The 27,416-nt window shown below is 33.4% G+C and overlaps 2 protein-coding genes across 2 annotated transcripts in view; both read right to left on the bottom strand.

The window, feature by feature from the left end:
* cabin1 (calcineurin binding protein 1) overlaps nucleotides 1–5,184 on the bottom strand; it is a 140,493-nt gene extending 135,309 nt beyond the window's left edge. The window contains exons 1-4 of the mRNA XM_073819143.1: nucleotides 5,176–5,184; nucleotides 3,330–3,425; nucleotides 2,230–2,343; nucleotides 1,935–2,069 (exon numbers count right to left, since the gene is read on the bottom strand). Of these exons, the coding sequence (XP_073675244.1) occupies nucleotides 1,935–2,069; nucleotides 2,230–2,343; nucleotides 3,330–3,425; nucleotides 5,176–5,184 (354 nt within the window). The remainder of the gene's footprint in view (nucleotides 1–1,934; nucleotides 2,070–2,229; nucleotides 2,344–3,329; nucleotides 3,426–5,175) is intronic.
* Nucleotides 5,185–10,308: 5,124 nt separating this feature from the next.
* cep78 (centrosomal protein 78) lies at nucleotides 10,309–26,830 on the bottom strand. Its single transcript, XM_073819595.1, has 15 exons — nucleotides 26,575–26,830; nucleotides 26,163–26,332; nucleotides 23,686–23,758; nucleotides 23,408–23,511; nucleotides 23,099–23,273; nucleotides 22,891–23,004; nucleotides 18,344–18,408; nucleotides 18,147–18,240; nucleotides 17,971–18,073; nucleotides 17,778–17,820; nucleotides 17,499–17,636; nucleotides 14,482–14,559; nucleotides 14,240–14,394; nucleotides 13,943–14,087; nucleotides 10,309–10,958 (listed from the first exon to the last, which is right to left on the bottom strand). Exons 1-15 carry the CDS (start codon nucleotides 26,828–26,830, stop codon nucleotides 10,554–10,556), a joined length of 2,118 nt encoding a protein of 705 aa, XP_073675696.1. The 3' UTR covers nucleotides 10,309–10,553.
* Between the last annotated feature and the right edge of the window lie 586 nt (nucleotides 26,831–27,416).

The following is a 27,416-nucleotide window of genomic DNA, read 5'->3' as shown; positions in this document are numbered from 1 at the left end:
TAACTTCCACAGAGGGAGAAAAAAATCTAGTTGTTAGCAACTGGCCTTAGCCAAGCCCTATATTCAGTTTTTTTCAAGCTAAGTATCACTAAACTTGCACTTCCCCATAGCTAAAAAGTTAAATCTATTTTACTTCTGCGGTACAATCCGAGAGAGACTCGCGGCAATAACAGAAAGCTGATTGGCTATTGCATGCTGGTCTCATTTGTAGTTTAAATACAGCAAATTATATTTGGAATAGTGAAATAAAGAACTACAACACCACGGAAACAACAAAAAGAGAATTTAAATGAGCATTAGAGGTAGCGTTACATGGACATCGGAAAAATAAGACCTGTGTAAAATTATTTAAGACCTAGAACAGCGAATTTAAGACTTTTTAAGGCCTAAAATTTTGATTTTTAAATTTTAGACTTTTTAAGACTTTTTAAGACCCCGCGGAAACCCTGCATACAGTAAGAAACTCATATCAGAGGCTCTGTCTGGTTAACAGATCTTTCTGTTGCACCAGATGAATCAATACCATGTTAACATCAAATGTACACTATTGTTTTTAATGGCTGTAAAAAAAAAAGATCTTATTCTAACCAAAAATACAGTAAAAGTTTCTGAAATATTATTATGGTTTAAAATAACCATTTTCTATTTGAATATATTGTAAAATGAATTTTCAGCATCATTACTCCAGTCATCAGTGTCACATGATCCTTCAGGAATCATTCTTATATGCCAATTTGCTGCTTATGACATTTATGACTATTTATAACATTTATGACTATCATCAAAGTTGAAAACAGTTGTGCTGCTTAATATTTGTGGAAAGCCATTTCTTTGATTCTTTAGAAAGAACTGATTCATAGAAAGCACAAAGAAATGGCATTTATTTAACATTTGTAACATTATAAATGTATTTACTGCCACTTTTGTTCAATTTGATGTGTCCTTGCTAATTAGAAATATTAAAGGGATAGTTCATCCAAAAATGAAAACTGGATGTTTATCTGCTTACCCCCAGAGCATCCAAGATGTAGGTGACTTTGTTTCTTCAGTAGAACACAAACAAAGATTTTTAACTCAAACCGTAGTCTGTCAGTCATATAATGGCAGTCAATGGGACCCTCTGCTTTGAGAGACAAAAACACACACAGACAAAACCAAATCAAACCCTGCGGCTAATGAGGATACATTAAGGTCTTAACATGCAAAACAATCAGTCTGTGCAAGAAAAAGAATGGTATTTATATAATTTTTACCTCTGATTCACAGCAATGTTCAACTGTCCTGAGTGCGTTCACAACAGCTGGCACGTGACGCATCAACGTGAACTTGCATAGTAGACGCATACGCGGAAGTGATCTGTCACTTGTATACATCACTCATTTTTTCCGGAGACATTGTGGGTACAACGGCTACTCAAAATGGTAATTCATTGTGCTTATCCTGATTGTTACAACCGATTTAAAACTAAAAGATGAACTAAGCCGGGAGTGTTGACTTTTCACCGACTCCCAAATTTTGAGCCTGATCGACTGAAGTTATGGTTGCTTGCTCTTCGACACACACTGGCTGTTGTGAACGCACTTAGGACAGTTGGACACTGTGGTGGATCAGAGGTAAAAAATTATATACATACTGTTCAGTTTCTTGCACAGACCGATTGTTTCATGTGTTGAGACCTCAATGTATCGTCACAAGCCGCAGGGTTAAATTTGGTTTTGTCTGTGTATGTTTTTTGGACTCTCAAACCGTGGATCCCATTGACTGCCATTATATGACTGACAGACTGCAATAATTTGAGTTAAAAATCTTCGTTTGTGTTCTACTGAAGAAAGAAAGTCTACATCTTGGATGCCCTGGGGGTAAGCAGATAAACATCAAATTTTCATTTTTGGGTAACTATCCCTTTAAGAGATTTGTTCAACATAACCATTTACCTGCACATAGAAGTCCATGGCGGTGTCTAAATCATCTCTGAGCACAGCAAGACTGGCCAAGTTTTTGTAGGTGGAGTACTTCAGCATTAGCCCAGGATGCTTGAGTCCAACTTTCTCATCTTCAGATGCCACAGCCTGATGCAAGAAAAATAAAACCCAAAACACATTTACAAACAATTGACCATACACTGCCTTTAAAAAAATAAAAACACTAGAAAAATTAAATAAAATTAAAGATATTAAGGATTTCATGGTAGGATGTTCTAATGATCAGAGTTGAAGGAGCCTGCTGTACCTCCTTGAGGAGCGGGGTCTTGAGGAGCTCGTGGTAGGCTTTGGCAGATTCGTCAAACTTGTCATGTTTCTGCAGATCAAGAGCTTTATGATACAGAGCAAACGCTTCCGCCTCCTGCAATACAAATGAGAAGGAAACAGTTATATTAGATCAAATAATTTTATTTTTAGCAACCCTATAAAGTCTACTTTTTTATATTTGATATGCGAAAAGGCTATCTAAATGACCGGCATGATTGTTCCATTTTATCTTCCACACTGTTATAAAAGTCGTATTTCCCTGGATCACAAAACCAGTCCTAAGTAGCACAGGTATATTAGTATCAATAGCCAACGATACATTGTATGGGTCAAAATGATTGATTTTTCTTTTAATCCAACAATCATTAGGATATTAAGTAAAGATCATGTTTCATGAAGATATTTTGTATATTTCCTACCGTAAATATAAAAACAAAAACTTTATTTTTGATGAGAACTTCATTTTACAAATTTAAGGTGATTTTCTCAATATTTAGATTTTTTTGCACCCTCAGATTCCTGATTTTCGAATAGTTGTATCTGGGTCAAATATTGTCCTATGCAAACAAACCATACATCAATGGAAAGCTTTTATGTTTATACATTCAGATGATGTATACATCTTAGTCTGATAGATCCAATATGATACTCAACAAAAAAACACATGCACAGGCTTTTTCATGTATATTTTGCCAAAAGGTTCAATAAATAGAAAGAAAAATAATAATTCTGACCATTATTTCATATGTCAGACTTTACAGTGTTAATGAAATTAATAGAGCATTAAAAAAAATTCCTTAAAGGATAACTATTGCCAAAATGCAACCTGGGCTGTTTTTTTTTTTTTTTTACCGTAAACAAGACAAACTTATATCTAAAAGCATAATTACGACAAACGAGCCGTTTAACGAGATTTACCGTGATCAATGGCCGGTGAATGGGAGTACTAGGGGCATAACTTGGCATAACATAACTTGGCTTCCTGTTTCAGTTGAAATTACCTCAACACATAGAGCAACACTGCGTGTTTCAAAGCACTTCAGTGGACTTTTATAAGAATCAGTTTGAAATCTGACTCACCTGGGCTTCCTTCGTCTGACCTGGTTTAGTGCTTCTGAAGGCATCTTCATGCTCATCTGCAGCCTGAGATGCTGCATTCAGAGCAGCTATCCGGATCTGTAATTCGCAGAGGATGCATGAATACAGTGAACAAATAAAATGAAAAATAAGACAGAAGCAGGTCAAACACGCATTTGAGGTAGTTTAGGTCAACACAACCAAGCATAAAACATTTAGAGTGACTTACCATGTTTCTTAATTATTGAGGATTATTCACTTCAATCATCAGCATCTGTTGTGGTGCAAGATGATTAAAATAAATTGGTAACTGGATCAGAACTCTGAATTATTACATGAATGTTACCAAAAAATACAAAATAAATTGACATAAAACTGATTGAGAAGTGCTAGGTCTCTCATATACAGTTGAAGGCAAAAGTTTACATACACCTTGCGGAATGTGCAAAATGTTAATTATTTTACCAAACTAAGAGGGATCATACAAAATACATGTTATTTTTTATTTAGTAGTGACTTGAATAAGATATTTCACATAAAATGCATTTACATATAGTCCACAAGAGAAAATAATAGTTAGATTTATGAAAATGACACCGTTCAAAAGTTTACATATGCTTAATTCATAATACTGTTTTGTTCCCTGAATGATCCACAGCTGTGTTTTTTGGGGGGGTTTGTGATAGTTGTTTATGAGTTTGTTTGTCCTGAACAGTTAAACTGCATGCTGTTCTTCAGAAAAATCCTTCAGGTCCCACAGATTCTTTGGTTTTCCAGCATTTGTGTGTATTTGAACCCTTTCCAACAATGACTGTATGATTTTAAGTAGAGGTCGACCGATATTGGTTTTTACCGATACCGATAGCTAGACTGGACCACACTGGCCGATACCGATTAATTAACCGATAGTTTTTGAAAATAGATACTGAACGGCAACTAAAATAGTGCTCTGCTGTTTTTTAAAAAAGTAAACCATACTTTGTAAATTAATAAAAATATAATATATATATATATATATATATATATAATTTCATAGTTCATTAATGTTAACAAAATAACACCCTAACAAGGAACAACACTTCTATTCTACAGCTTTCATCAATCTTTCATCATCTTAGTTGATGTTACAAATGGGCTCATTGTAAAGTGTTATTTCATATTAACAGTAGGGGTGGGAATCTTTACATCTTTGTTTATATTTGGAATCTCTGTATGTTAGTACTGCCATCTTAAAATTAAGATTCAATTTAATTACGATTTTCAATATCAACTAAATATAACCATGCATCACATTCTCAGTTTTCAATATTACTGCACATGGCACCATTTTCATATACATTTTATATAATTTATTTTGAGCAAAATATACTTTATTTTTTATTATATAAGCAGGCTACTTTTAAAACAATTACTTATTTAAAATAAGTGTTCAAGTATCCGAAAGTTAACAGACAATAGTTATTATTTTTTTCTTTTTCGTTTGATTATTACTGATGAGATCATAGACATTGGCTGCTGTAACAGGCTGCATTCAAACAAATGCACAGATCTATTTCGATATATCAGATGTCCTGCTCTGAAAACATAACTGACTGTGTGTGTACATCAGTTTCGTATAAAAGTATTCGAAATTAAATACAAGTCCATTTAACCACATCCGCAATCGAGCTTTTTAGGACGAACAAACACAGAGCAAGTGAAAGTCTGTCAGTGCGCGAGTTTAGTCCATCTAATAGTACTGCATTACAAGTAAAAAACTGCGGGTGGAAGCACTCACTGTCAAGCAAAGCGCACACGTCTCACAGTGCAAATTCTGTGCAATGAAGCCAGCCGTGTTTCAGGCGCTCACGCGTGCCATATGCGGGGAAAAACACAAGCTCCTTGAGGAGAGGATTGCGATGCATTGGATGCAAACCGGGCAAAAGTGCAGCGTTGCGTTGCGTGGACAACTCGCAGGTATCTCTCTCTCACACACACAGGACACGTCGCGTGTAGTTCAAGCAGAAATCTAAAACAGTTTATTTAATCACCAAACGGCCAAATGTTTACTTCAAGAATGATCAAAAAAGCGGCAAAGATTAGTTTAAACTACAGATCAAACTGAAAGAGAAAGTGCGATCTATATTGTTGTAGCCATTTAAGAAAATGTGTTATCTGTTTTACATTTGTTTAAATATTATTTGTTTGTGTTTTGTTTCAGTTTAATTTGTTTATTACAAAAGAAGTTTGTGTAATTTGTAAATGTCATAAAGGACGTGGTATGAATTGAACGGCAATACGCCGGGAGAATTGGAGAGGGTCAGACACAATTTTTGACCTCTACCACCTTTTTATTTGTGGCAAAGCTCTTTTTAAACGAATTTCGTTTTGTATAATTTTTATCTTAATTTTTAATACATATTTTTGTTGATCAGTTATTAAAATCAAATAAGAACAAGGAAAATGGCATTGTGAAATAAAGTGCGTAACAAGATGCAAACCCACCATGCTTCCGCGGCCTGAAGAAAAGGCTAAAACATAAATTATAGCTCTATATGAAGCATACAGACTTTATTAGAGCTACAGAAATACGAATTTATCACTTAAATGCACAATACTCAATCTTCCAGCCCAGGGTCAAGCCTTTAACATTAACATCAATTTGGGACAGATATGTAATGTAAAACTATGACTGGCGCAGCAGGATTCTGTCGGCTGAATGAACACGGTTTGCTTTCTCACATCAAGTCTTTAAATCTGCTGGCTAAGAATATGACCAGCTGGATATAAATCAATGCAAATATATGGCAACATTCCTGACATTAAACATTGGTGTCTGACTTAACCTCTAATACTCTATGACAGCGGAGTGGAGCGTGAGCCGCTTCAGCAAAGAACGCAATCCGGAAAAACTATCGGCATGGATTTTGCCGATAACCGATAGTTCAGCCAATCAACTATCGGTGCCGATTAATCGGCAAAACCGATACATCGGTCGACCTCTAATTTTAAGATCCATCTTTTCACAGTGAGGACAACCGAGAGACTATTACAGAAGGTTCAAACGTTCACTGATGCTCCAGAAGGAAAAACAATGCATTACGAGCCAGGGGTGTAAACTTTTGAACCGAATGACGATGTGTACATCTTTCTTATTTTGCCGAATTATCTTTTTTTTCTTTTATTACTGTCCTTTAGAAGCTACAGAAGATACTTGCATGTTTCCTTGAAGACAAAATAAGTGAAATTTACCCTGATCTTCAAACCCCCACAAATACTGATAGTTTTGAGCAGCAGTGGCACAAACCCTACGTAATTTGTTAAACACCTTACATAAATTTGTTTCATTAATTTGGTTAAGCACTGTATAAAGAGAACAAAGTTTAAATCATCATTAAAAATTGATAGAATAAAAACAAACTCAGCGTTAACCAACATGTGAGAGGAATGTTCTGAAGAACACACGTTTACTTTGATCAAAGTCACGTTTACTGTCATTTCTTTATATAAAAGGCAGCTATGAAGCGTCTGATATTTATATATAAGATAATTACACGCTGTTATCCCTTTAGAGTCCCTACTCTCCATAAATATGTGCACTCTATGTTGTCTTTTAAACCTAAATTTAACATTCAACGACATATTTCAGCACAATTTAAGTTTTTGCGCTGAGTATTAATTGCCCATTCATGCAAACGAATCTGTTGAAGCGCCTCACATGTTGCTTTTTATGCTATTAGCTAAAAGTTTAAAATAAAGAATTCTCATGTTTTTTTCAGCTTGGATCAAGTAACTCTCCTGCAGCATCCCATTCTGTTTCCTCCACTATTTTTAGATGCATTTTGTCCATAGAAATGCGTCATTCAGTGCTGAAATTGGACACAACCCTCTCAAGTTGCATGTGCACTGTGGGCGGACCCGATTAATCCATAATGAGAATAGTTGTAGATGATTTTCATTATCGATAATAAGCAATTTTATCGATTAGTTGTTGCAGCCCTAGTTTGAACCTTCTGTAATAGCTGCACATATGAGTCTCTCAGTTGTCCTCAGTGTGAAAAGATGGATCTCAAAATCACAGTCATTGTTGGAAAGGGTTCAAATGCACAAAAAAGCTGAAAAACCACATATTTTGTGGGACCTGAAGGACTTTTCTAAAGATCAGCAAGCAGTTTAACTCTTCAGGACAAACAAGGGACTTATTCACAAAACAAAAAACACAGCTGTGGATCATTCAGGTAACAACACAGTATTAAAACCAAGTGTATGTAAACTTTTAAAAAGGGACATTTGATATCAATTCAACTATTATTTTCTCTTGTGGACTATAAACGTCTTTCATGTGAAATATCTTACTCAGCTCAGTACTAAATAAAAAATAACATGCATTTTGTACAATCCCTCTTATTTTGGTCAAATAATTAAAATTTTGCACATTTTGCAAGCTGTATGTAAACTGTTGACTTTAACCGTGTTTGTATAGAAAAGGACTTAACCACACAAGGTTTAATACAGAAATGTATGGAAATATCTTATTACATCTCTACACATTTGTTGATGTTCTTCTGGATTGTCCTTGTACCTTATTTAGACAAGGTGAATTTTGTAAGAGTTTCAGTAAATGCATAACATTGATTGTTGCATCAACAAGCATCTCTATATATCCAGCTGGAAGTGTAAAGGCAAACTATAACGTTTTATGTGATTCTGATGCACAGAATGAAAATTGTATATACTGCACTTCGCACTTACCAGAAACAAAAGGCTATTTGTTCAAATGTATGCCTCAAGCAAATGGCATCTAGCACTATTTACACTACACTCGGCATACATTTACTCCACCTTTTTATAATAGACTTAATGCCTAAACTCCACAAAACATGCCAACAACAGCACATTGTTCTTGAGGGAACCTTTCCCTCATGACACACATTCAACAATGGAAACCACGGCAAATTTCGCTGTTAGCTTGATAAACAACTACAAAAACATTCATCAAATGCTTCGCAAACATCCAAACAGCAGCGTTGTTGCACACATTGGTTGTGCTATTGTTAACAGCGCTGTTTATCAACCCCATTCAATAACAACAACATGCTAACAATGCTAGCTGCAGAAGCACAGCTCACCTTACAATAGAACTAGGTTCCAATAGAAAACGTACAGTTTCCTAATGTTTTATAAATGTAGGACAGTTTCGCAGTGAGTCCAGCTGCAAAGTTGTTTTGTGTTTGCATGTATGTTGTTTTGATGCAGAGCTGCTACTTACCAGCTTCTTGCATGATCTTCTGCTCGGAGGAGAGTCGTTGAAGTCAGTGTCGAACGCTCTGATTGGATGAGTGAGTACACGCGCGGCTCTAAACAGCCAATCACGTGTCAGATCTCAGTTTTTTAATGTTCTGTTTTTCAAATTGTTCGAGAGATTCATCAGTCTGAAAAAAAAACAACGATTTTATTAATGAAGTGAAATAAAATAAAACAAAAGTAAATAAAAAATAAAATAGAAATAAAATAAAATAATATAAATATAAATATAATAATATAAATATAAAATAAAATACATTTTTAAATTAAGTAACAAAGTCAAAAATAGCAAAAAGTAACATTAGCTTTAAATATAGTCTTCCTATATATAAAGTTACTTTATTCACCGACATCTCAAATAAAATAAGATTAAATTAAAAAGTAAAAATGAAACAAAATAAAAAATAAAATAAAAAAATATAAAATAAAATTTTTTAAATAAAGTAAAAAAGTAAACATTTTTAAAGTATTAGCTTTAAATATATAAGAAAATATCAGTTACTTTTTTTTACCATTTATTCACTGACATCTCAAGAAAATAAAATAAAATTAAATAAAAATAAATGTAATAAGATTAAATAAAAAATAAAAAAATCAATTAAATAAAAATTAAATGAAATTAAATAGAAATAAAATAAAAAACTAAAATAAAAAGAAAATAAAAAATTATAAAATAAAATTTAAATATATAAAGTAACAAAGTAAAAGAAAAATTAGTAAAGTATTAGCTTTAAATATACAAGAAAATATCAGTTACTCGTTTCAAATAAGTAACGCAAGTTACTTTTCCCATTTATTCACTGACATCTAAAATAAAACTTAATAAAAATAAAATAAAAATATAATTTTAATTCATTTAAATAAAAATTAAATAAAGTAAAACAAAAAAGTAAAAAATAGAAATAAACAAAAACAATTAAATTAAAATATAATACAAAAAAACAAAATAAGAGTACAAAGTAAAACAAAGTAAAAAATATAAAATAATGCATTAGTAATGCATTCTATTTAATTATACAAGAAAAATCTGTTACTTTTTCAAATAAAAAAAGTTGTTTTTGAATTGAATTTATTAAACAAAAAAAATTAATAAAATTTAAAATTAAATTAAAAAATAGAAATAGTAATGAATAAAATAAACAATGAAATAAAATAAAAATTGCATTAAAATTAAAAATACTAATTAAAAAAACTAATTAGTAAATTAAGGCATTACGTGTATTCCCTTTTATTCACTGACATTCCTCTCGCCGTGTTGAAAGAAATTGGGAATGGCTTGAAAAGGCACTTAAGATTTCACTTTTGGTGTGAAAGGCCCTTTATATTTGCCAAAAATATAACTTTTGCTTGTTCTTTTTTGTTATTAACAATTATTAAGCAAGCACAAATAACAAAACGTTAGTTAAAGTTTAAAATCATGTCTATCAATGCTTTAAAATGTATAATTTTTTTAAATTGTCAAATATCATAAAGTGCATGGTGTTTTTCAAAAGCCATTCAAAAAAATAATACAAATGTGAATAATATTTCTGAATCCAATAGCACCAAAAACTCAAAGATATTTAGCAGTTTAGCAGTTAACAAGTATTGAACTACACAGGTCATATAGTATATGCAACAACAACAAAAAATGGTTCATTTCCAAATAAAAAATGATTTATAGAAAAATCAGGACAACAAATAGCAGGTTTCACTGGTTTTTAATCAATCAGGAGTATCTATAAATTCAGCAATCACACAAAAATCTACTAAAAGTCTTATATAATAAGTTTAGTGTCATTGAACTGCAAACATACTATAAATAAACCTTAATCGTCTATAAAACTAAACCGCATTAATATCCATTTACACTCTCAATATACACTGGACAGATGAAGTTGACAGCAGCAACAGATATTCAATCCGTTCCAGAAACCTCAAGAGATCTCTCCAGCTGATTTAGCTCTAAATCCCAACCAATCCTGCAGCGCTTCTCTGGCTTCCTGAAGCACTCTGCCTTCCTGAACCCAGCTGAGACAGACTGGATGCTCTCGAGTTAAGAGCAGAGTACACAGATCCTTTCGCTCTGGAGGACTTTGAGGCTTTGGACTGAAGACTGACGCTACTGACTGAACTGTCTGAGCCAGAGCGAGAGCCTCTGTCGGCCCTCTGGTGGTTTGACGGGGCTGAGGACACTCCGCTCCTCTCAGAGGAGTCAAACTCAAGCGGCTCTTGTAAGAACGGGGACGCACGACACAAGCTGACTGGACTTAGGGGCACTTCCTGTTGGGAAGGAGGCCGGGGAGTTTCTTCAATGTAGGCATTAGGTTCTGAATGAGTCCTTAATTCAGGTTGAAGGATATCTGCCAACTGTGTGGTGATTAGAGAAATAATAATAATGGAATTATTAGGGGACAACGGGGGTTAAAGGCACACCCTAAGAAAAGAAGTATTTGCTTTTCAGTGTGCCCAAAGTGTATGATTGCAGAAAAATATATATGTTTGTATTGAACATTTATGGAGCAGATTTTGTGAAAATAAATCATATAAGCTGTTCATTTTATTTGAAAATCTTATAAATGTATGGGTAAAAGGCACACAGTATTGATACAAATACTTTACCTAAAATAATATATTTTTTAAATATTTGTTAATATTTGTTTAAAACAATCACTTCAGCAAAGTTTGTAATATTTTCTGCTTATTTTCTGATTAATAATTTTTTGTTCAATAAATATACTGTCATTAAAATATGCTAAATAAAACATTTTTTAAATACAGAAACAAAACCTTTAAAAAAATAAACAATAAAATAAAAAGCAAAAAATAAAATACAATTAAATAAAAAATAAAAAATTAACAGAAATACAAAATTTAAAAAAATATATTTTTCTGAGTAAAGATTCTGAAAGCATTGAAGACCCCATAATAATTTATTATAGATTTACAGTAGAAACAACAAATTATATTGAAATATCTGATATGATTAATATTTTTTTATTTTAAACTTGATTGGTTTCATTATAAACATGGTGATAATGTTTTATAATATATGATATTTACCATCTGAATCTAATAATATCATGTCAACAAATAGAAAAGTCATCCTTCTATTAATTATCACGTTAATTATTGTGCCTTTTAGCCCTAACAGCAGGGGTGCTTTTTACCCCAAATATCATACTTTTACTTAATCTTTCATTATTTAAAAGCTGTTACTTTAATTATCTTAAACAAAACTGAAAATCATTAAGAAGACCTTTGTCTCAAGATATATTCAAGAATTTTAGCGATTCTCATTTCCTACTTAAATCTACAGCATTTTTAAAAACATCAATATTAGATCAACTAAGCACTGAATTGGCTTTGCGCTGCTGCCCGCGATCGCATCAAGGATCAGCCAAAATTGCACGTGTATCTTGAAAAGCTGATGTTTTGGAAAGTGCTACGGTATGTTTTTTTGCCCTCTAGTGGTTTAGAGGACAATAATATCAAAGACACCTTTAGCCCTGTCGTACCCTTCTAACAACGTAGTTACGTACTTATAAATGTAAATATTACAAATGTATAAAAACAAATAAATAAATAAGTATGCTACCATTCAAAAGTGTTTTCTATTTTAGTATATTTTTAAATGTCATTTATTCTTGTGATGCAAAGCTTAAGTTTCAGCATCATTACTCAGAAATCATTCTAACATACTTATTTGCTGTTCAAGAAACACTTATTATTATTATTCTTTAAAACAGTTGAGTAAACTTTTCAGGATTTTTTTGATGAATAGAAAGATCCAAATATCAGCATTAATCTGAACTAAAAAGCTTTTGTAACATTTTACACTATACCATTCAAAAGCTTGAAGCTTGTTTTTCCAGATAAATTGTTTTTCTTTTAAAGTTTCTATTCATCAAAGAAACCAAAAAATAAGTCTACTGTTTTCAACATAATAATAAAAAATGTTGTTTGATCATCAAAAATTTGTATGATTTCTGAAGGATCATGTGACTGGAGTAATAATGCAAAAAATTCAGCTTTAAACCACAGGAATAACTTTCATTTTAAAATATATTCAAATAGAAAGCAGTTTTAAATAGTAAACACATTAGCCACATGTTAATAATAAGCAGAAGAGACTTTTATAAAAACATTAAAAATCTTACAGTTCAAAAACTTTTGACTGGTAGTGTATATGTGTGTGTGTGTGTGTGTGTGTGTGTGTGTGTGTGTGTGTGTGTGTGTGTATGTATGTATGTATGTATGTATATGTATATATATATATATATATATATATATATATGTGTGTGTGTGTGTGTGTGTGTGTGTGTGTGTGTGTGTGTGTGTGTGTGTACTGTATGCATAAATGTATATGTATATATAAAAGATTTTTAATGGCTTTAATAGACGTTTCTTATGATCATCTGCATTTATTTGATCAAAAATACAGGAAAAAAAACTGTAATATTGTAAAATATTATTTTAATTTAAATTAACTGTTTTCTATTTTAGTATATTTTAAAATGTCATTTACTTCTGTGATACAAAGCTGAATTTTCTGCATTATTAGTCCAGGCTTCAGTGTCACATGATCATTCAGAAATCATTCTAATATGCTGATTTATTATCAATGTTGGAAACAGTTCTACTGCTTAATATTTTTTTGGAACCTGTGATTTTTTTTCCCCCAGGATTCTCTAAAAAAATAAAAAGTTTAAAAAGAATAGCGTTTATTTAAAATAGAAATCTTTTGTAGTGATACAAACTACCATCTAAAAGTTTGGGGTCAGTAATTTTTTTTTAAGAAATTAATACTTTTATTCAGCAAAGATGTGTTAAATTGATAAAAAAGTGACAGCAAAGACTATTATTGTTAGAAAAGATTTATCTTTTGTACAAATGCTGTATTCATCAAGAATCCTGAAAAAAGTATCACAGATTCCAAAAAAATATTAAGCAGGACAACTGCTTTTCCAACACTGATAATAACAGTAATTAATCAGCATATTAGAATAATTTTTGAAGAATCATGTGACACTGAAGACTGAAAGTAATGGCTGATAAAAATTCAGCTTTGCATCACAGAAATAAATTATATTTTAAAATATATTAATATAGAACACCATTATTTTAAACTGTAATAATACTTCACAATATTAAATTAATAATTTATTATTTAATTAATTATTACTAATTAATAAACATATTAATTTCTTTTTTTTTTTTAATCGAATGGACCCAAAATGTTTAAATGGTAATTAATAAATCATAAAATAAGAACAAAAATAAGAAAACAAAAGTTTTCTTTCTTTTTATATAATATTTGTTGAACGTGTCTTGCTTGTCTTATTTGTACTCACTGCTAAACTCTCCCTCCTCTCCTCATTTCTCTGGTTTTCTTGGCTGGCGTGTGTTCCTGTCCTTTCTGTTGAGGAGAGCTGAGGATGCCCAAGAAGCCCAAAGTCTGACTGGTCTATTCCAGCCATAGATGCAAACTGGCCAAGCCTAACATGCAGCAAGAAATTCATAATAATTCTCAATTACATCTTAAAAGAATAAACTTTTGACAAATACTACTTTCGTATCAAGAAGAAAAAAAGGCACAAAACGTAATGCATAAATCATTCAGTAATTGTAAAACATGAGATCAGACAGACCCAGCATCTTTCAGCAGGTCTAGGAATGCATGGAATTTCTGGAAGGAGGATTCAATGCTTTCCAGCACATGTTCATCCTCCAGAACAGAGGCACTGAGATGGGCTTCAGACAGGGATTGATTCAGACTGCGCAAACGCTCATTCTCCAATTCCAGCTACAGGAAGAGACATACAGCCAGATATCTTACTTTCTGAAATGTTATTATTAATTTAACAAACAGAATAACTGGGGATGCTTGTACCTCCACCAGACGAGAGTTGCTTTTCAGCCTGTTGTTCCTCTCCTCTGCCAGCCTCAGACGACACTCCTCCAGCTCCACCTGTGGGTGAAGAGAGGAATTGCATTACCAGGAGATAAATGATATAGAAGCACCAAAACATTTAAAATCTTGTACATTTAAGCCACACAGGGGAAAAAAGTATGAATGTCATTACATTAGATTACAAAATATCAAAATCTTGTGCCACTGTATGTATAGTAATTAAAATTTGCACATTTTTTTTAATAATCACAATAAAAACTGGAACTTTTTATCATGGCATAATTTATTTTTGCTACTCTTTATGAATTATATTTGTTATTTTACTGCTGTCATAGATTTTTATTAGACATGAGAATTACTATATGTGACCCTGGACCACAAAACCAGTCTTAAGTAAGTTTTTAATAGAAAAAATAATAAGTTTGACCCATACAATGTATTTTTGGCTATTGCTACAAATATACCATATATATTGTTTCTTTTATGCCAAAAATCATTTAAGTAAATGTTCCATGAAGATATTTTGTAAATTTCCTATTGTAATATACAGTCGTGGCCAAAAGTTTTGAGAATTACATAAATATTGGAAATTGGAAAAGTTGCTGCTTAAGTTTTTATAATAGCAATTTGCATATACTCCAGAATGTTATGAAGAGTGATCAGATGAATTGCATAGTCCTTCTTTGCCATGAAAATTAACTTAATCCCGAAAAAAACGTTCCACTGCATTGTTAAGAAGGCTTCAGGGCATCCAAGAAAGTCCAGCAAGCGCCAGGATCGTCTCCTAAAGAGGATTCAGCTGCGGGATCGGAGTGCCACCAGTGCAGAGCTTGCTCAGGAATGGCAGCAGGCAGGTGTGAGCGCATCTGAACGCACAGTGAGGCCAAGACTTTTGGAAGATGGCCTGGTGTCAAGAAGGGCAGCAAAGAAGCCACTTCTCTCCAAAAAAAAACATCAGGGACAGATTGATCTTCTGCAAAAAGTATGGCGAATGGACTGCTGAGGACTGGGGCAAAGTCACATTCTCCGATGGAGCCTCTTTCCGATTGTTTGGGGCATCTGGAAAAAGGCTTGTCCGGAGAAGAAAAGGTGAGCGCTACCATCAGTCCTGTGTCATGCCAACAGTAAAGCATCCTGAGACCATTCATGTGTGGGGTTGCTTCTCATCCAAGGGAGTGGGCTCACTCACAATTTTGCCCAAAAACACAGCCATGAATAAAGAATGGTACCAAAACACCCTCCAACAGCAACTTCTTCCAACAATCCAACAACAGTTTGGTGAAGAACAATGCATTTTCCAGCACGATGGAGCACTGTGCCATAAGGCAAAAGTGATAACTAAGTGGCTCGGGGACCAAAACGTTGATATTTTGGGTCCATGGCCTGGAAACTCCCCAGATCTTAAAACTTGTGGTCAATCCTCAAGAGGCGGGTGGACAAACAAAACCCCACTAATTCTGACAATTCTGATAAAGCGTTTGTCAACAAACACACTTGCAAAACTCTGTTTCTTCCCCCGGAAAAAAAAACTGCATCATCCACTGTTCACATAATTCTGGGTTCTTTGGGAAGCTGAGCAAGGTTATCTTTGCCTTACAACCAAAACGACACTTCTTTAGAGACATTCTTCCCGAGTGATTTCCGTGCAGCCGAATTAAGCGCATTGATGGGTGCACTCTTGCTCTCACTCTGGTCGGCGTGTGCGCGCTCTATCAGACAAAATGCCCATACAAGGAGCCATGATCGAAAAAACTTTCCAAAACAAAAAAACAAAAAACAGATGTGTGTATTCGGCACTAAAAATACTCTATTATACGTCCAAATGGTTTTTTTTTTTAACTTTGGCCATGTTTAGCATGAAAATCCAACTCTTTAACAGTGTAAATAACTTAAAGGAGTAGTTCACTTTCAGAACAAAAATGTACAGATAATGTACTCACCCCCTTGTTATTCAAGATGTTCATGTCTTTCTGTCTTCAGTCGTAAGGAAATTATGTTTTTTGAGAAAACATTTCAGGATTTCTCTCCATATAATGGACTTCTATGGTGCCCCCGAGTTTGAACTTCCAAAATACTGCTTCAAAGGGCTCTAAACGATCCCAGCCGAGGAAAGAAGGGTCTTATCTAGCAAAACGATCGGTTATTTTCTAAAAACATTTACAATTTATATACTTTTTAACCTCAAATGCTCGTCTTGTCTAGCTCTGTGTGCACTCTGTGTAGAGATTAAAAAGTATAGAAATTGTAAATGTTTTTAGAAAATAACCTATCGTTTTGCTAGATAAGACCCTTCTTTCCTCGGTTGGGATCATTTAGAGCACTTTGAAGCTGCATTTAAACTCCATTTTGGAAGTTCAAACTCGGGGGCACCACACCATAGAAGTCCATTATATGGAGAGAAATCCTGAAATGTTTTCCTCAAAAAACATAATTTCTTTACAACTGAAGAAAGAAAGACATGAACATCTTGGATGACAATGGGTGAGTAAATTATCTGTACATTTTTATTCTGAAGTGAACTACTCCTTTAACATGCATGAAACAGCATTGGACCCCCCCCCCCCCCCCCTTACGCTAATATGGTTTAAACACATGATTTCAGCGTGATAGACATGATAATCAAATTCAAACAGATGATTTTTAGCAGAGTATAAATAAACAAACTAAACTGATAACTGACGAGCTGTTGATAATATTGTAAATAATCTTTAGTTTCTTGCACAGACCGATCATTTCGCTTAATAAAACCTCAATATATCATCAAAAACCACACATATTAATTTTGTGTTGCCTGATATGCTTTTTTGACTTGCACCTTATGAATCACCAAGTGCTATAGTTTCAAGCTTAAAATCTTCAGTTCTACTGAATACATTACCTGAATAGTCACTTTTAACTAAAGTCGAAATTTGTTTTATTTTTTCTAGCCCTCTTAACAAGCTTCCTCATTTAACACACACATGACAGAACAAATGGACAGGCTGTTACTGTTGTACCTGTAATCGATTGTTCTCTCTCTGTAGTCGTCTGAACTGGTAGCTTGTGATTTTCTCCTGAGGACTCGGTACACATGCACCATCCACCTCCTCTGATTCTGACTCCGTCTCCACAGTTACCCGCACAGAGGTGGCGTTCTGATGAAGATAGCCATCATCACATCCCCAACACTCCACATTATCACTAAAACTACAGAGCTCAAAATATGCAACTACTTTTTAAGACACTCTGTGACTTAAAAGCACTAAATGAACAAACAGCAATAAAACAGTCCTTACTTGAAAACTCTGGTCTGTCATCCCATCTGCCTGTGATGCACCTCTTTATACACAGACAAAGAGAAACACATTCATGCATCTTATTGTCTTGAACGGAAAAGCAGAAGGATTGAAGTTCTTCTCATACAACTGAATGTATTCTGGAAGAGTTCCTGTCCTACCTTTCTGAAATATATCTTAAGACTTATTTTACCTTTGTAGGCCAGCCCGTGCAGCAGTGCGCCATGGGACGTACCCCACCGAACCAGGCCGAGGATGCCTCCACACAGAGTTTACAGATGAGGACCGGCGAGATCCTGCAGAGAACAACATTACATAGTCCAAAAGAACATAAATAAGAGAAGAGAATAGCCAAAATACTTCACATACCAATTCGATATGTGGCCTTTCCTGCATTCTTCCTTCTTGACTGTCGTGACTGATCAAGAGCGCTTTTGGGAGAAGGAGGTTTAAGCCAAAGATACTGAAACACAACACATCGACAATAAGTTCATGCAGCCAAGAAACAACAGATTCTTTTAATATCTAATAACCTAAAAGATTTAATCATGCAAATGTTTTCATACCTGCGAGTCAAGGCTTTTAGTGTTCATGAGAACTTTTTTGAGCACAGTCTTCACCACATTATTATCTAAGAGACAAATGACAAAACAATGTGAGTGCAAGCGTTGACCTGGTGCCATTAGCATTTTGCCCATTAAAGGATTAGTTCACAATTCATCCCAAAGTCATCCAAGATGTTCATGTCTTCAGTCCAAAAGAAAATAAGGTTTTTGAGGAAAACATTCCAGGATTTTTCTCCATTTAGTGGACTTCAATGGTGATGATCAACGGGTTAAAGATCCAAATTGCAGTTTCAATGCAGCTTCAAAGGGCTCTACAAGATCCCAGCTGAGGAATAAGGGTCTTATCTAGCGAAACGATTGGTAATTTTCTAAAAAATAAATAAATAATAATAATAATAATAATAATAATAATAATAATATTAGGGCTGCCCTCGACTAAAGATGTTTCTGGTCAACTAGTAGTCGTTAATTTTAAGAACTAGAACTAGTCAACTATTATTCGCACATCTAATAAACCATCTACATAGCCAAATAAGCACTTATTTGCATGCAAAATATATAATGATTATGAGTGTTTCAGGGAAAAACAGCAAGGAGACTGCAATAACATTTTAATAACTTACTGATAAACTTCTTTCTTTGTTTTTGGTTTAAGAGATGAAGTCGGTGACACTGACTTGTCATTTCCGCATTACTGTTTCGCTGTATGCATGTTTCATACAGATTATATAATCTGAGAATATTTGTTTTCTATTTAAATTGGTTCAATTAAAAGTAGACATTTCACTCTTAACAGATGCCTATCACAGAGACCAAAACAGCAGAAAGCTTGTCCTGGTAGCTTTTATTATTTTACAAAAGCGCAACGTTTTGTTGTTATTCTGAGTGCACACAAATAAACAGAGTCTTTACAGGATCGAAAAATGTATTACTTTTATCTGTATGACCAAAATGAAAGTATTTTAGGAGCAAGTGACCGCGCCGGCGCCTCCATCTGTCAAGGAGTAAGCACGCTACTGTTCAGCTTCCACACTCCGCACAGACACTTCAATAACGCACATTTTTCTAGGCTAACATTAGTTTGGAGCGGCTATGTAAACTTGCTGCTACATTTTAGATGAAAAGTAGGGATGCACCGAAATGAAAATTCTTGGCCTGAAGCCAAAGCCAAATAAAATTAAACACTGAACACGTTTTTTTGTGATTTTCCCCAATGTATTTTGACAATTTTTTTACAGTTTTGTCTTCCTTTTACGAAAAAAAAAATTTACAATTTAAAAATACTGACTTAACACTGAACATTTTTAACATTCTAGTAGACATTATAGCCAACCAACAAATCACAATTTAACTTAAAATTCACAATACTAACATTTATGAATGTTGACTTTTATTTTGGCGGAAACCCACAGGAAGACCTCAGTACTACTTTTTGCTGACAGCTGCAGATTTCCTTTGCGCTTTGGACTTTGAACCCTGGCTAAGGAGCTCATGCAGAGCTGTCAGAATACATACAATTTGTGCATGTGTTAGACAACATACCATTCTGTAGTTTATTTGCTAATGGTTTAAGGCCATTTCGCGATTTCAGTCAACATACTGTAACCAGCAACAACCAGCCCTTTCTCTTCTCATGGAAGACATGCGATGTGATACTAAACAGTGTCTCGCTGTTGGTGCTACTAATGATTTCTATGTCTTTCTCAGACTCATCTTGGACTAGATCTGTGATGCACGTCCACAACTTTGCAAATTATGTAATCACGTTGGAAAAATCATGCACATTAGTTCTTTGTCTGTGTACTCCAGTTCAAAAAGGCAGGGTAGGGCGAAAAATCTCATTTTCTCTTCCAACTTCAAAATTTCCCAACATCGTTGATTTAACTTTTTTGTGTAAAAGGCGTTTGACTTTCTTTGAGTTGGTACTTCCGCTTACATCATATGTGACCTTTCTAATGTGATTACGTAATGCATCGAGCTATAGCAAAAAAACAGCATTTATGGTTAAAGTATTCTTTTCTTTTTCTTTTTTTTTTTTTTTTTAGAAAATGACAGATCATTTCGCTAGATAAGTCCCTTATTCCTCGGCTGGGATCGTGTAGAGCCCCTTGAAGCTGCACTGAAACTGCAACTTGGTGCTTTAACCTGTTGATCCCCACTGAAGTCCACTATATGGAGAAAAATCCTTTAATGTTTTCCTCAAAACCTAACCCTAACCTTCATTTCTTTCAACTGAAGAAAGAAAGACATGAACATCTTGGATGACATAGGGGTGAGTAAATTATCAGGATATTTTTATTCTGGAAGTGAACTTCTCTAAATATTTTATGTCAACATAAAACGCCATTTTGAACCCATTTTATGTCTGTAATGTACTGTATTTCTATATATTTTTACGGTTCTTCTTTTGAATGATAGTGTAGCGCTGAGTTGGACTAGTTGTTTATCAGTGCTTTTGTAGGGCTGCACGATATTGGGAAAAAATTACATTGCGATATATTTTTTTTTCTTGCGATATATATTGCGATGTGTACAAATTCATTTATGTTCATCAGGTTGTTTTGAACTGCTTAAAAATCAAATAATAATTCAAGAATAATTGGGGTAATTTTGTAAGCATTTTCAAAGAATAAAAAAAATTTAAAAGTACAGTATAATCAAAACCCTGAAATAAAATACTTTTTAAAGCTTATTTTGGGTAGTTTCATAAACAGTTTGACTCACCTTATTCACTGTCAATTCAGGCAAATCAAGGCTCTAATATGAAATTAATAATGAATGTTGCTTTTACCCTGATGAAAGGGAAATCAGCTTCTTCCTTTCACAAAAAACATTAAAAGCATTTTTTAGCAGCAGAGCTACTGCAAGCAATTTTTAGTTTTGGAAATCCATTTATCTTTGTTTATTTATCTTTGCTGAAACTTCCGCGTTGCTTAGCAACGGCAGACGCCACTGGAGCTCAAGTTACAGAGCACTTTGGAAAGAAGGAGAAAGCGGCGTGCCTAGCGTTTTCCACACGTTTTTAGGCGCGACATGTGAACGGTCCCTTAAATTCGTAGTGTTTCCCGCGAGTTGTGGCAACAACTGCCAGGCACTCTCAGACAAAGCACCTGTTTTTGGTCAGCAGCATCCTTTTTGTATCCAAAATACTTCCATATGACCGACGTTGCATTTCTTTTTGCGACCAAATCTTCCATTTCGGCGCTTTTCTCCCGTCCCGCGCTCATTTCGCCATGCTCACGCACAGTGTTGGGGTTAGTTACTCAAAAAAGTAATATATTACATATTACATATTACTCTCAAAAAAAGTAATCCCTTACTTTACTTTATTACTCCCTGGAGAAAGTAACTAGTTATATTACTAGTTACTTTTTTTCTTACACAAACCACTGTTATTCTTAACAAAAAAGCAAACATGACCTACTGCGTGCATCCACGGCAGAATGCAAACAAACAAAGCTCCTTTAAAGCTGACATCTCAGTGCATACGCTATCTCATAAAGCTCTTATAATACAATCATCTTTCATAAATGTCTACACTTTGTGTGTTGTGATTCGTAAGCACGCAGTATTCAGCACTGTTCAAAACTTTTGAGCAGTGAGTGAATTCTATCTTAAACACCATTGGCGATGCGTTCCATAAATCAACAGATGACTACATTTTAAAACATTCGATTTTAAATCGAAACTGCCTATTCTTGGGCTTACTAATCATATATGTTGTTTTTGCTGCTTTTGTGCAATAGATGAATAACATTTTTTTGTTTTTTAGATATTTTATGTTTAGATATTTCTATATTGCGGAAGTCCCGCGAATCATTTTAATTTCCCGCATCCCGCACACACACACACGAGTCTCTACCCGCCAGCACCAGCACACGCACTTGCCCATCAAGTTTTGTCCCGCGCCGCACTCTGTTGCGTTGGGTCCCGCGGGTTTGCAGGTCTCTATTTGCAAGTGCCGCTCTGCTGCTGGCTGCCGGGTGTCGACCAATCGGTGATGGTAATTTAATGATACCTCGTGCCAAACCCAGACCAATCACTGTTCCATTCACGCCCCCCTCCCCTTCCCTTCTGTTCTCTGTGTTGTCGTGTGCCTTGTGTGTGATGAAGGTGCTACTGGCAAATGTAACGCAAGTAACTACCTCGGGAAAACTGTAATAATATTACTTTTTTCAGACGAGTAATGCCTTACACTACTAGTTACTGAAAAAAGTAATATTATTACAGTAACGCGTTACACCCAACACTGCTCACACAGAGACTGCATGCATGAAGTAGGTGAAGCAACATGTGCATTGTAGTTTTTAAAGAACCCTTATACATGAGTTAATTATTTTATTTTAGACAAATATAGATCGTGAATAGAAAGTTTAGAAATATAGAATTATAAATATAGAAAGTAGAATATTTAAAGCAGACACAAATAATTTTTTTTTTGCCCTGCATCGTGACTGCCACGATGTGACTATCGCGCATGCGTACATCGCGATGACGATGCTGAAACGATCTATCGTGCAGCCCTAATGCTTTGGACTGTCAATTACCAACAAGCGGGTTTCTCCTGATGTCAAGCACACACAGAGTGGAATTGGACTGAAGCATCTGCTCTAGAACTTGAGCTCCTTCGTTAGAGATCCCACACCGCTGCAGGTCCACAGCTAGAGGAATATAACATAGAAATTTGAGTGTGTAGGTGCTTCTGAAATATACAATATATGTGTGTGCATTGTGTTAAAGAGTGACTTCTCAAACCTTTGACCCACAGGTCCTCTGTCAGTTCGCGGGATAGTGCCATCACTCCTCTGTCTCCGATCAGGATGTTGTCATTGAGAGTAATTCTGCGCAGTCCGCTCATGGCTTCAAACTCTGCCTTCCTGTAGCGCAAAGTCTCTACCCATGCTGTGCTATGCCGTCTCATTGCCTGGTGCTAAACAACAGATGAGTTTTATGAATTTGAGGAGGTTTTAAGTTTTTATCATGACATTTAAAGCAGATCGTTTTTCAGAGAGAATTTATGTACATTTCCAGGAATTAATAATTCTAACAAATGTTCACTTGTACCTTTATGATGTTGGCCATATGCTCCGCTCCCTGCCAGGTAATATTACAGGAAGTGAAATCCACTGTCTTAATCGTTGAGGAATATTTCACACTCTGACAGATGACTGAATGACGAAACCACATAACAAAAAATGTGTTTGCATTAATAACACACACATAAAATAATGAAATACATTCAAAAATATATGTACATATGCACATGTACAAAAACTCAGTTAAGCTTCTCACATATAATGAATGACTTAAACATCATTGTTTGTATGATGACTTTAACTCACCTTCCAAACCTTGATCTGCGATTGGACAGTGTGCTAAAGACAGATGCTCCAATGACACACTCTTAGCTAAACCCTAAAGGAAAATTATAACGTTTATTCAACAAGTTCCCAAGCAATATACAAAAATATTTTGATAAATACAAATTGTACAATAAAAAAAAATTAAATAATGAAAAAATTAAGAAATGGAAAATAAAACAAAAATAAACAAAAAAATATTTAAACTAAAATAAATTTCACATTAATATAAATTGAAATAAAACAAAAAATAAAATGCATAAAATAAACAACATTAAAAATAATAAAATTAAAAAATTAAAACAATCATAAATAAAACTAGTAAAATAAACAAATAAATAATAAAAACTAAATTTAAATAAAACAAATACATAGAATAAAAAATATGTAAAGCAAAAAAAATTATTATTTAATTTATTCAATTCAAATTTTGAATAAACAATGTTCTTTTTGTATTTATCAAAGAATCCCACAAAAATTTTGAAAATTAACACATGGAAAATAATACAAAAATAAAAATAAACAAATAAATATTAAAACTAAGATAAATTTCACATTAATATAAATTGAAATATAAAAAAATAAAATACATCAAAAATAATAAAATAAAAAAACATTTAAAAAATCGTAAATAAAACTAGTAAAATAAACAAATAAATAAAAAAACTAAATTTGAATGAAACGAACACAGAATAAAAAATATGTAAAGCAATAAAAATTATTATTTAATTTATTTAATTCAAATTTTGAATAAACAATGTTCTTTTTGCATTTATCAAAGAATCCTACAAAAATTTTGAAAATTAACACATGGAAAATAATACAAAAATAAAAATAAACAAATAAATATTAAAACTAAAATAAATTTCACATTAATATAAATTGAAATATAAAATAAAAAAATAAAATACATTTAAAATAATAAAATAAAAAAACATTAAAACAAGCATAAATAAAACTAGTAAATAAACAAATAAATAATACAAACTAAATTTGAATGAAACAAATACATAGAATAAAAAATATGTAAAGCAAAAAAATTCTTAATAATTTATTTAATTCAAAAATAAAAAAAAAATACATACATTCCTTTTCAAAAGTTTGGGATCAGTAAGGTTTTTAATATTTTTTAATGTCACTTATGCTCATCAAAATACATTAAATAACCATCATGAATAAAACCACTAAAATAAATACTTTAAACAAAATGTAAATAAAACAAATAAAATAAAAATTAAGTAAAGCAAAAGTTAAGTCAAATTACTTAATTATTTAATTTAAAAAAAAAATACATACATACACTGTCATTCAAAAGTTTGTGATCGGTAAGATTTTTTAGTCTCTTATGATCGTCAAGGCTTTATTTATTTGATCAAAAATACAGAAAAACAGTAATATAGTGAAATATTATTACAATTTCTGATATTGGTTTCCTATTTTAATACACTTCAAAATATAATTTAATTTATTATTCTATGTATTTGTATTCTGAATTTTCAGTCTTCAGTGTTAAATGATCCTTCAGAAATCATTCTAATATGATGATTTATTTTAAATTTTGAAAGCAGTTGTGCCGCTTAATATTTTTTGGGAACCTGTGATACGTTTGATTCTTTGATTAATAAAGTTAAAAAGAACCGCATTTATTCAAAATAGAAATATTTTCTAACAATATAAGTGTTACTATCACTTTTTAAATAAAAATGAATAAAATTAATGGATAATAGATAGTAAAAATCAAGCAAAAAAAATAAAAGTGTTAAAATAAAGAAAAAAATTACTGACCCTAAACTTTTGAAAAGTAATGTATATTGTAACACAAAATCTTGAATAAACACTGTTCTTTTTACACTTTGTATTTATCAAAGAGTCCTGCAAAACGTGTCACAGGTCCCAAAAAATATTAAGCAGCACAACTGTTTCCAACATTGATAATAAATCAGCATATTAGTATGATTTCTGAAGGACCATGTGACACTGAAGACTAGAGTAATGATGCTAAAAATTCAGCTTTGGTCACAGAAATAAAGTAGATTTTAAAGTATATTAAAAATAAAAAATATATATATATATTTTAAATTGCAATAACATCTCACAAAAAAAAAATCTGTATTTTTGATCAAATAGATACAGCATTGATGGGCATAAGAAACTTCCTTAGAAACATTAAAAATCGTACTGATCCCAAACTTTTGAACAACAGTCTATACCAGGGGTTTTCAAACCTGTCCTGGAGCCTCCCCTGCCCTGCACATTTTGCTTGTCTCTCTCATCTAATACACCTGATTCAAATCATCAGCTCATTAGTAGAGACTGCAAGACCTGAATTGGGTGTGCCTAATAAGGGAGACATACAAAATGTGCAGGGCAGGGGAGGCTCCAGGACAGGTTTGAAAACCCCTGGTCTATACACACAAAGTACTTAATATCTAAAACAGAAGCTAAATATTTCACTTCACCTTTGTGAGAGCTGTGAGGTCTCTTTCTCTCAATGGCAAACCGTGCAACTGAAGGGTCTTTAGGCTGCTTGACTCACACAGGCACTTCTGCACAGCCTTGCACAACTGAAAAGTCATATTCTTGGAGTGAATCACAGGGATCTTCTTCTTACTATGAGACCTGTAAGAACCTAAGAAGATAAAGACACTCCATCATAATAAGATTCACCAAGAACCAGGACAGCTTCCTCAGCTAAAGCATTTAATTGAATTACTTTAATTCAATTATAACTACTTCTGGGCTGTACAGATGTTGTAGATGCCATGCTGTACATTACATAAAACATGTACAGTATAATGCATTTCCAATGGATGCTTTTTGTGCATTAAAATATATTTAAAGCAGATACTGTGTGATTGTCTGTTAACTAACTTTGAGCTCCAGTGCTGGTGAGGTAGCAGCTCTTGATAGCAACATGCTGGAGGTGTTTGTTGATGGCCAAGGCTGACAGGATGGGCGTCCAGTCCGCTGGACTGATGTGATCAGGGTTAAACTCTAACATCCCCCGACTCAGGCTGGCTTTCACCGCACGGACAGGAGCTGATCCCTGAGACGCACACACATGATCATAGTAGCCTTCAAAATCCTGAGCGCCTCTCCGACGGATCTGCGCTGGTTCCAGCATCATGCAACCTAAATCGAGACAAAGCAATAGAAAAATGTAACATTTGGAGTCGTATTTAAAAGCTGTAGGTTCCCACAAGGAATGATCCATGAACTATAACCCTTTTGTGCACTTTGTAATAATGTCAAATGAAACGTTTTAGGTTTAAGTAGACTACAAGTCAGAAGTTTTTGAACAATAAAGTTTTTTATGTTTTTTTTTAAAGTCTCTTCTGTGCACCAAGCCTGCATTTATTTGATCCAAAATACAGCAAAAACTGTAAAATTCTGAAATATTTTTACTATTTAAAATAAATGTTTTTTATTTAAATATATTTTAAAATGTAATTTATTCCTGTGATCAAAGCATCATTACTCGAGTCTTCAGTGTCACATGATCCTTTAGAAATTATTCTAATATGCTGATTTGCTGCTCAAGAAAGTTTTTTATTATTAATATTATTATCAATATTTAAAACAGTTGAGTAAATTTTTTTCAGGATTCTTTCATGAATAGAAAGATCCAAAGATCAGCATTTACCTGAAATAAAAAGCTTTTGTAACATTATACTATACCGTTCAAAAGCTTGGAGTCAGTATAATTTTTTTCT

The sequence above is a fragment of the Garra rufa genome, chromosome 15, assembly GCF_049309525.1.
Source record: "Garra rufa chromosome 15, GarRuf1.0, whole genome shotgun sequence".
Classification (NCBI taxonomy): Eukaryota; Metazoa; Chordata; class Actinopteri; order Cypriniformes; family Cyprinidae; genus Garra; species Garra rufa.
This window is presented reverse-complemented; position numbering and strand designations above follow the sequence as displayed.

Coding starts and splice junctions, on each gene's coding strand:
- cep78 (XM_073819595.1), bottom strand. CDS start 26,830: ATGATGCTGGAACCAGCGCAGATCCGTCGGAGAGGCGCTCAGGATTTT. Junction 23,759..26,162: donor ACCTCACAGCTCTCACAAAG/GTGAAGTGAAAT, acceptor ATTTTCCTTTAG/GGTTTAGCTAAGAGTGTGTC. Junction 17,637..17,777: donor TGACAGACCAGAGTTTTCAA/GTAAGGACTGTT, acceptor TATCTTCATCAG/AACGCCACCTCTGTGCGGGT.